Source organism: Sminthopsis crassicaudata, chromosome 6 (assembly GCF_048593235.1).
Source record: "Sminthopsis crassicaudata isolate SCR6 chromosome 6, ASM4859323v1, whole genome shotgun sequence".
NCBI lineage: Eukaryota > Metazoa > Chordata > Mammalia > Dasyuromorphia > Dasyuridae > Sminthopsis > Sminthopsis crassicaudata.
Window position 1 is genome coordinate 225,692,983 of NC_133622.1, and position 11,244 is coordinate 225,704,226.

The 11,244-nt window shown below is 37.0% G+C and overlaps 1 protein-coding gene across 1 annotated transcript in view; it reads left to right on the top strand.

Moving 5' to 3' along the window:
- The window catches only part of IFTAP (intraflagellar transport associated protein), an 80,783-nt gene extending 73,108 nt beyond the window's left edge, over positions 1 to 7,675 (top strand). The window contains exon 8 of the mRNA XM_074272718.1: positions 7,417 to 7,675. Within this exon, the coding sequence (XP_074128819.1) occupies positions 7,417 to 7,581 (165 nt within the window). The 3' untranslated portion in view covers positions 7,582 to 7,675. The remainder of the gene's footprint in view (positions 1 to 7,416) is intronic.
- The last annotated feature ends 3,569 nt before the right edge of the window (positions 7,676 to 11,244 follow it).

Genomic DNA, 11,244 nt, shown 5'->3' on the forward strand with positions numbered 1-11,244 from the left:
AATATTCCATAACATTCATATACCATAGTTTACCCAACCATTCTCCAATTGATGGACATCCATTCATCTTCCAGCTTCTAGCCACTATGAAAAGGGCTGCCACAAACATTTTGGCACATACAGGACCCTTTCCCTTCTCTAGTAGTTCCTTGGGGTATAAGCCCAGTAGTAGTATGGCTGGGTCAAAGGGTATGCACATTTTGATAACTTTTTGGGCATAATTCCAGATTGCTCTCCAGAATGGTTGGATTCTTTCACAACTCCACCAACAATGCATCAGTGTCCCAGTTTTCCCACAGCCCCTCCAACATTCATCGTTATTTGTTCCTGTCATCTTAGCCAATCTGACAGGTGTGTAATGATACCTCAGAGTTGTCTTAATTTGCATTTCTCTGATCAATAGTGATTTGGAACACTCTTTCATATGAGTGGAAATCGTTTTAATTTCATCATTTGAAAATTGTCTGTTCATATCCTTTGACCATTTATCAATTGGAGAATGGCTTGATTTCTTATAAATTAAAGTCAATTCTCTGTATATTTTGGAGATGAGGCCTTTATCAGAACCTTTAACTGTAAAAATGTTTTCCCAATTTGTTACTTCCCTTCTAATCTTGTTTGCATTAGTTTTGTTTGTGCAGAAACTTTTTAATTTTATCCAATCGATCTTGCTAAATATTGAGAAAGGGAGAATAAATATCCTAACCTCCTTTCAGAGTTGTAAAGACAGCTCTGGGAATACACAATAAATGTGTATTTACCAAGAAGCTACTGTATGGCAGGCCCTGTGATAGGCATTGAGGGGATAAGTATAGAGAAGGAAACAATCCCTACTTTCCTGGAGCTCACAGTCCAATGGAGGAGGCAGCAAAAGCAGCTTAGAGAGATACCATAAATATAAAGGGAATAAAAAGATGTACATGAAGCAGTCAAACATAAGGCATTTGGGGAAAGGTTTCAGCAGGAGATGTTATACGAGGCAAAAAGGAACTTTAGGAGCCAGAGGTGAGGAGGGAATATTTTCCAGGTCCAATCACTGGTCAGTTTATTCTGAGATCGCCCTTCAAAGACATTGAATGAGAGGTTCATTTTTATATGTGATAGCTAGAGACAAGATCTGGTGGATTGAATTGCAAAGAAGGAGGTTGGTATCCAGTAAGACGACAAGATGGGTTGGGGCCAGGCTGTGTGGAGTTTTAAACACCAGAGAGGATTTTATATTTTAACCTCAAAAGAGTAGGAAGCCACTGAATTTGACTGAGCAAATTTGGGCTCGAAGAAAATTACTTTTGACAGCATGGTGTAGGAGGGATTGGAACAGGAGTGACACGGGGAGACTTGCTTGTTAGGAAGCACACTTGGATAATGGGCCAGCATGAGGACAAAGGGAGAACCACCAGAAGAAGTGTGTCTGGGCGTGGGGTGATGAGGGCATGCTCCAGGAGGGCAGCCAGGCCAGAAGGGACAACGGGCTGAAGAGATGCAAGAAGTTGGCTCTGGGGGGAGAGAGGAGCTGAGAAGGACTTTTAGGTTGGGAGCTCACTTGACTGGGAGGATGATGGCACCCTTGTTTTTGGAGGAAGATAACAAGATTCATCTTGGACATGTTGAGTTTTAGATGTCTGCTGGATGTCCAGTTTGAGATGTCTGCAGTGAATCAGGGGCAGGATAGGTAAATTTGAGAGTCATCAATGTAGAGATGGTAATTGTTGCTGATCAGGGCTAAAGATATATGATCGAATTAGGCCATTAGTGCTATGATATCAGCACCATTTTTACATAGCTTTCTGTGACTATAGAGAACTGTGAATATCTTACATCCTTTGTTCCCTACAATGACCCTCTGAGGGAAGTAGAGATGCAGTTCTTGGGATCCCAACTCTTTAGACTAGAACACTAATGCCAAGAGAGGTAGCGACCAACCTTATCCATGGCCTGCTTTAGTCATCTTGGCTCACCTGTCTGACTTCTCCAGCCCAGCCAGCCCCCACATAGCCACCAAAGGGATTTCCCAGAGCATGAGTTTGACCATATCATTCTGTTGCTTAATAAACTGTAGTGATACACAATTGCTTCTAGGATTAAGGATAAACTCTTCTATTTGGCATTGAAGGACCTGTAAAAGCTGGTTCAAAACTACCTTTCCAGCTCACTTAGCCATAACCCTTTATGTGTTCCATGGTTCTGTACAAAATGATCATCTCACTGTTTCCTCAGACAAGTCATTCCAGCATGCATTTCTCATGCTTTTGCACATAGTTTGACCCTCTCAGTGCCTCAGGTGTTCTCCCATCTTCCCTTGGCCTCTTGTTAGTTTTTTTTTCCTTCTTTTTTTTTTATCTAGTGTCTTAAAGTTCAAAGCATTGAACTTCTTAAAACTATGGGTTGAAGCCACAAATAGGTTTTCATAACAATATGGGAGTTATGAGATTATGATCTATTATAAGTAAATATTTGATAATATATTCCCAGGGTTATGTAAACATTTCTTAGGTAAAAAAGGAATCATGTGTGGAAAAAATTTAAGAAGCTGCATTTTAAATGAAGCCTTTTATGATTCTATTAGTGCCCTGATTTAATTACCTGTTGTTTCTCTCTGTCTCTCTCTGTAGGCATCTCTGTTTAATAGGGGTGGGTATATATCTTGTCATATATAAGCTCCTTCATGGCAGGGATGTTTCATTTGCAAACTTTTTAGTGCTTTATAAATTCTGGCTATTATTAATTTTTCACTAGTACTTAGTAAAGCTCTTGACAGAGAGTAGGCATTTAATAATTGATTTCTGATGGAGTTTTTGAAGTAGTCACCCTAATTTTGCTTGAATTTTGACACTATTAAATTTTGCTCCTGATTTTAGCTTGAGATATATATATATATATATATATATCTCAAGCTAAAATCAGGAGTATATATATATATATATATATATATATATATATATATATATATATACCATTAAAGTCAGGGTTTTTTTCAGAAACCTGATGTTCTCCATTTATGTGTTGCTTATTGTGTTTCAAGGAATCTGAGAACATTCAACCAGCTCTATTGGGCAAAAAGAGTTCACCTTAGGGAGGTGAAAATTGCATGCTTTTAATTCAAAAGCATAAAAAAAGTAATCTATGAAGAGCAAAGAGGAAGAGTTCCTTGGTGTACAGTAATATTAGTAACCATTTCTGTGTAGAGGCAAGACTGCTTTGCCTATTCTTAATAGTCTTTGAAAGTTCTCATTTCCAGATAGCTTATTTATACCATTTCTCGGCAAAATAACCTACAGCTAAATGCTGCTGTTATTGATATGAGCATTAAGTTCTTTTCCCTTAATTTGGACATGCGGTCTTATGAATGAAAATGATTCTTTCCTTAACATCCGCTCAGTTAGAGTAAGTCACATGGGCAATTTTAGAGAAACTGGCAGTTTTTCTAATAGTGCACAAATTCTATTCCCAAAGAGTGTACAAAAAGATTTCAATTAGATCTGAAATTAGACACCTGAAATCCACATATTTCTCTCAGCTCCTTAGGCAAAAATAACAAGTTAATAACTTGGTTCGCAGTTGTTTTTTTGTTCAGTGGCAGGGGATTCAGTGTTCCACTGTGCAAATTCTTCCCTTTGAAATAAATTAGAATTTCAGTTTGTAGTCGAAAGGTACAGTCTCCTTACATAGGAGGCTGAACTGAACTAAAGCTTGAAATAACAACTCCCAAAGCATTTCTTAGAAGAGATGCTGTGGCATTGGATCGTAAAAGCTTTCACTGGGGATGCCACAGGGTATAGACTGGACATTACATTTCTATCCAGTTTCACTTTGAATTTATATCTGTGTCTGTATCCATCCATACACACACATATATGTATACATATATATTTTGGGGGGGGACAGAATTTTAATTTATTCAGTTGTATGTTCCCCCAAATAATTAAAATGCATCCCAGAAAACCTTTTTTTTTTTCTTTCCCCAGAACTACTCTTCTAAGTTGGGTATGTGTCCAATGTACCTAACACTGATATGAAAGATTGTTGTGGTGATGGGTAGATATTTTTAGCTTTTGTTCAAAGAATAATTCAGACTGATCAAAACTCTAAGATGTGTATTGTCTTCTCAAAATATTGCTGTTTATTGATGTTTTTTGTCTTTGTATCATGGTCCTTTCAGATGCTCCACCAGCTCTAGAAGGAGTCCTTTGTGTGACAAAGAAAAATATTAAGCAAAAATATGCTCTGCAAAAAATTATTAGTTTTATTATATACACTACACTCTGTCTAGCTTTCCTCTGCTTTTTTTTTTTTTTTTGCTGTAAAGGGAAAGAGATGTTTCACTATCTGTTTTCTGGCACCTTCACTGGATTTTCAGTTACTTAGCATTTAACTTCATTTTAATTTATTTTTTCATTTATATTATTGTAGGCATTTGGTTTTGCTTATAGTGTCCTGCAACAGTTCAGAAATCTTCCCATTTTTTTCCTAAGCTCTTGTTAGTCGTCAATTTTTACTGCACAGAAATATTCCATTATATTAATAAACATTGTATTTTGAGCCTTTTTTTTTAAGTTTTTCTAAGATTTGGTTCCCACAAAGCACACTGCTATGAATAGTTTGGTATATAATGGCTTTTTCTTTCTGCATTTGTATTCCTAGAGGTAGTTGGGTCTCTAGGGCAAGTGGTATGAACAGTCTAGTCACTTATTATATAATTCTCAGTTAGTATCCAGAATGAATGGGACAATCCACAGCAATAGCTGGAGTATTTATATTTAAGGAAGGAAGATATTCTTGCATTTTAGCCTAGCTTTTCCTTAGGAAGTTCTTTTCTAAAAAGAATGTATTGGCTTTGGTACAGTGTCTAAACAGTTCTGACATCCACAGTTAAACTTGTTTAAAAACTATTGAGTGTCATATTTTGGCACAGAAATATGATAATCTATGACTGTTCTTGGCTGCGTGCTTTTTAATTTCATCCTTTAATTGATTGCCCGGGAAATTATTCTAGCAACAGTTGCTGTTAATGACTCTTCTTTCTGGAGTGGAGAAAACATTTATAGCTCTTAGAGTAATATCAGCTTTCTCTGTGTGAGAATAATCCTTTTGCTAGAGTTCTATTTACTGACTTGCCACAAACAATCCTTGCTTTTGGTATGATCAACACTGTGTGACCGATGAAGAAAACTATGTGGTCCAGGAAAGAAATATTTAAAGATTGGAATAAAAACATTGAAGGGGAAGCAGGTAATGCTTCCATTTAAAAAGAAAGTGCTCCTAATCTGACAGCCAGAAGTGTTCTGGCTCCGTTTGTTATAGCCAACTTAGGAGTTGATTGATTGCCGTGTGATCAGTTTGCCTGTTGTGATTGGAATAGTGCACAGAAAAGACCACTGAAGCACGAGCCCTTCATCAGTCAGACCGATTCCCCTGGTTTCTTTCCTGCATATAGCTGAAAGCTCAAGGACACCAGAGAAACCATGGAAAGAACCTTAGGAAGAACCTCCATCTGGCTCCCAAGAGATCTTGGCTTAAGTCTTGGCTTTGGTTGTAAAAAGTCATTTCCTTTCTTTGAGCTCATTTTTCTTCTTTTCTTTCTGATGTCAAATTGGATGGCATCTTATGTTACTTTTAGGTTTTGTGATTTTTCATTTTATATATATATATATATATATTAACATATATATAATTATTATTATCATATATAATATATAGTATTATATATTGTTTTGTGGTGGGTTATGGGAATATTTCACCATGTTAAGAAAGAGATTTTTTTTTTTTTTTTTTTTTTTTAGCAAGGCAATTGGGGGCAAGTGACTGAGATCATTTGACCTCAGATCCTCTTGACTCCAGGGCCAATGCTGTATCTGCTGGGCCATCTAGCTATCCCAGAAGGAAGTCTTTCTTACAAAGATCTATTGCATTGTCTTTGTATTTTTCTAAGTAGATTTTTACTTGGCATTTGGGAGAAGAGGAAAACTGCTAAAGTACGCTTTGTAGATGGTTCTTTGATACCAGGTCCCTTGGATCGTTTCATGAGGGCAGGAGGGTGATTTACAAAGTTGCACAACTAACCCCGGGAGAACAAATGAACAAGGCTGCTGTTTGTATGGGGGCTGCCTTTCTGAAGACCTGCTGTGAAGGAGGAGGGAAACCATCCTTTTTATGGCTTCTTTTCAATATTAGTTCTGCCCAGGTATTTCTGATCCAGGTAGTTTTCCTTCAAAATATTCCAGAGATGACTCACCAATCACCAGGTGTACCCAACAATTGAGGATGACTCCATCCTGGGGTGTTGTGTACTCTCGAATGAGTTGTGTAATCCATGGTCACTGGGTTTAAACCAGATACTGCCTGTCCTCATTCTGTCCTACTCCCAGAGTACTGAGTCTTCACTGTGTTACCGACATTACACATGTGCTTTCGCAAAGAACCAAGGAAAAGATGCATTGAGAGTTGAAGCAATGCCTTCCTAGTTTACTAAGAATATATTTTTGAAGATGGTGTCTTTTTAGTAAGCATGTATTTAAAGAACATGAATAAGGAAGGTAATTTATTTATTTCTTTTCAATGACCCTGATTTATATATATATATATATATGTATATATATACATATATATTACTTATACATAATATATATTACACATATATAATATATATTACACATATATATTACATATATATGTCTGTATATATATATATACAGACACAGAGACAGAAAGACAAGGATGGAGGAAGGAAAGGAGAGAGAGGGAGAGAGAAAAAAGACAAAGACAGAAAATATGTATATATAAAAGTCAAACAAACCAAACCTATAGTTTTTCCATGTTTCGGTTATAGGGATAAAGGCATCTATACCTTGCAATTGGATGTGATCAGAATTTCCCAGTTATTGCTTTTTATTTGTTCAGGGAGTATAGCTGTTATTTGAGAATATGCAATATGTATATAAATAGAATGCATTATATTCATTCTTAAAGGATGTGTTTTATTGAGAGAAGTCATTTTTAGGTATTAGTCAAAGAACGGTTAAAACTTATTATGATCTGAAGGCATATGTGCTCACAATTTAGCATAAATTCTAATTTTCCCATAGCCCTGCAGCCTTGCCACTATGACTGGTAAAAACGGAATGGATATGTGCAGGAGAGACTTTCTGATTCTTTGCCTAAAGCCAAATTTGTTAATGATATTCATTCAGATATAGTATGGTACAAATGGGGCCTATTAAGAGGCTTAAATTAGGTCAAATTGAATAATTGAATTTATTCTTTTACTTAAAAACAGTTTAATCAGTTGAGAGTGCTGAAGTCTAAAAAAAAGTTTAATTAAATATTAATAGGTAGTATATGTTTTTAACTTTTTAAGTCTTCCTTTCGCATCATTTCTTCATATCAACTATTTCTTTTTATCCCCCATTATTATCTTAGGTATCTGGGGATGAAGTTCAGCCATTCTCACTTGATGAAGACTTTGACTACGACAACGTGATCCTAACCCCCAAGTACTCTAGTTCAGAGATGAAAGCATTTGAAGAAATGTCCAACCAAAGTAAAATGAGCCCTGACCCGGAGGCCAAAGAATCAAATAACTGATTTGTAACGATATTTGTTTGTTTCTTTTTTCTCTTGTTCTTATCAAGCAATTTTAGAATAAAAGACAAACCAGCTGTTACATGTTAGGAACATATATCTGTATTAATTGTCTATCTTTTGTGTGTATGTCTCTACTCGCCTCTCATGGAATGTATGCTCCTCAACGTCAATGGTTGTTTTATTTTTTCCTTATATTTCCAGTATCTAGCATGGTACCTGACATAGTAGGTATTTAAAATCAAAAAGCACATGCAGCCATATATGTGGAAATATTTAAAGAATATGTCCCTGCTGTCAGGGGAATCAGAGAAGGGGAGAGGTAGGAGGATGGCAAAGGGCCAGAAAGATTCAGAAGGAGATAAGGTGTTGAATAAAGCAGGAGAAGAGAGACAGACAGAACCACAGATATACAGAGAGAGATAGACACAGAGATACAGAAAGACAAGGATGGAGGGAGGAAAGGAGAGAGAGGGAGAAAGAAAAAAAGACAGAGACAGAGAAGACAGAATCTAAATCATTACAGGGTCTGAATGTTTGGAATTGAGTGAGATTTTGGGAACCTTAATTGTGATGATATGTGAAAGCTGACAAAAATCAACATGGAATCATTAAGTGGCTAACACATTTCTATTCTGGGAAGTGAAATGGAAGTAATAAGAACTCTGTTTTCAAGAAGTTTATAATATATTTAGGGAATCATAAATATGAAATCATTGTAAAAAGTGACCATGTTTAATCAGTCATTAACCCACAAGTATTTATTAAACACCTGTTATGTCCCAAGCACTTTGCAGGTATAAATGCAAGGAAAGAAATTCTAATCGTGTGAATTGGGAGCATAGATCTGGATTTCGGGAGAGACTTGAGAATCCTAGTCTCTACCAGAGACAATTGGTGGCTAGTGCCTAGAACACTGTGCCTGAAGCTAGGAATATTTGAGTTAAAATTTCTCTGGATGCTCTTATTATTAGCGTCTCCCTGGACATGTTGTTTCACCTCTGTCTGCCTCAGTTTCCTCAACTGTATAATGAGGACACTAGCTGCACCACCTCCCAGGGTTATTGTGAGGCTCCAATAAGATCATTTTTTGTTAAAAGCAGTATCTGACCCATAGGAGGTTCTCTAGAATGCTTATTCTTTGTTCTCTTCCCCTTTTCCACTGCCCTCCCATTGCTGCACGTCCTGAAAGACAGTCTGGTCTAAGGAAAACAGTGCCGAATTTGAAGTCGGGGTCTAGATAGGAACCACGCTCTGTCGTTTACTTTATGAAGAAACTTGAACAAGATCCTTCCTGTCACTGGGCGCTATGTTCTTTGAACTCAGTTCTTCCTGACTCTACAACCAGCGCTCTATCCACTGAACCATCTAGCTACCCCTGTAGTAATAATAAGAATAATTGTAATAGTAATACTTTTACCTGGACCTGTTGTTTCTTCAATGAACTTCACTCTGAGTAAGGAAATTGCTTTACAATTTAGGGTTTTAGAGTTGCCTAGTGTCCTGGAAGTTCCAGTATTCACTTAGAACTACACGGCCAGCTTGTGTCAAAGGTGGGATTTGGACCCTGGGAGACCAAGGTTGCCCCTCTAGTCACTTGGATATACATGGTCTTTGTGTTAACAGAAAAAGGTCAAAATATTTTACTCTCGCTCTCTCTCTGTCTCTCTGTCTCTCTCTTCTCTCTTCTCTCTCTCTCTTCTCTCTCTCTCTTCTCTCTCTCTCTCTCTCTCTCTCTCTCTCTCTCTCTCTCTCTCTCTCTCTCTCTCTCTCTCTCTCTGTGTGTGTGTGTGTGTATGGGTATTGGGAACATTTCTATAGATAACTCTCTCACTTGGCACAGGTAACAAGGAAACTTTCTGTTAGGCTACATATATTAGAACTCTTTACTATTTTCCAGCTTCTTTTCTCTTGACATCTTTTGATACATTTCTCTATTTGTAACAGCTGTACCTGATGACCTCACTTGATTTCCCTGTAATCATCTCGCAGAATCATAATTGGAGTAGAAGTGTTTTCATTATTTTTATTTCCTGACCCCCTCTGGCAGTCTGGTATAGCTCATGGATTCCTCAGAATATTGTTTTTGAATGAAAAAAATAGGATTATGTGAAAATCAAGTTGTAATTTCTTCCTGTCCAAGTAAACAAGCTCTCTCAAATGTATTTATGGACCCCTTAGGTGTCCATGTACTACAAGTTAAGAACACCTGCCTTTGAGGTTAACTGATACAACTCTTCTCTGAAACACAAAATCCTCAATACATTTTTGATTTTTTGAGAAAAGTTATATTGGAAAAAAAACTTTTTACTTGAATGAATGAATTTAAAACCCTGTGAGTGAAAAATCTTTGTCTTGGGACTGATGAGGAGAACAGTGATAGTGGAGAGGAGGGGTGTCACACCCCGATATTGCTGCTACTCTGCTGAGAAATCCAGGAATCAAAGAGAGCAGCACTGCACTTAGAGAGAAAGTAATTTGTTTCAGGCTGGTTCACAAATGGGAGCCGCACATCTTTGGCAGTAGCGTGGTCTTGCTTTGATTGATAGATCCCGCCTCGATGGGGCGAGTGTCAGTTCAAGTCAGATGAATCCCAAGTAAGGGGAAGGAGGAAGCACCTAAGTATAACAGACCCAATGGGAGAGAAAAACATCAAATTTCCCAAAGTGCCTTGAAAAAAAATGTGAAAGAGGTAGCGCCAACTAGCCAGAACAGAGAAATTCAACTCCAAGGCCAAAACATCAGCCTCCACTCTGTCACATCTGTCTTAGCTGATTCTCTTTGGCAGCACACACTGCACATTCAAATCAGACCCATTCCTTTCACTTACAGTGTGTCTCATAAAGGGTAGCACAGCCCTGACTCTGGATTTCCCTCTTTACTCAAGAAGAATCTTCTAGTTGTTTCCTGTGAATGTGCTATATCCTTGAGGACTTTTCAGTGAAAGACTTTTAGTTTTGTTGCTTGCTGTATGGTCAAATTATAAGGTTAAACAAGATAAAAATATTCCAAACAGGTCTGCAGGTTTCCTAGAAGCAACTGAATAAGGTAATAGTAGAAATAATGGGGGTATGTGTAAAGAAATATATATTTAGGCTTTTTTTTTTTTTGAGGAAAAAGCATCATCCATATACAGAAGAGAAACCTGGGAGATTGAGTAAACTAATTATTTTGCATTCCTAAACTTAGATCCTTTCTTTCAAAGAAGTTCAGAATTAGAACCAAGCTGATCTATATTGTAAAGGTTAACCAAGTTGAGGAGCCTGAGAAAGTCTGGGGTGGTTAGTTGTTCTCAGGTTGAAACATAAGCATACATATACATTGATTTTCTTTCTCTGAGAATTTAAGCACACGAATACCATAATAGAAAACAAAAATAAAAAAACCCAAAAGAAAACCTTTTGTCTTTATTGGAAAATTGTAATTTCTTTGAACTAGCATTTCCTTCAGATAGATATATGCTGAATATATGATAGCAATTTCCCAAAGGAGGACTAATGACGAATAGAATAGATGAATAGAAAATAATGACGAATAGAAAACAGGCAATGAAAAAGCAAATCATTTAGAGAGGATTGTTTGGAAGAGGAAATATTCTAACTTGGATTCCAGGTCTTGAAATCAAATTCATTCATTCATTCATTCATTCATTCGCTCAATTAGTAT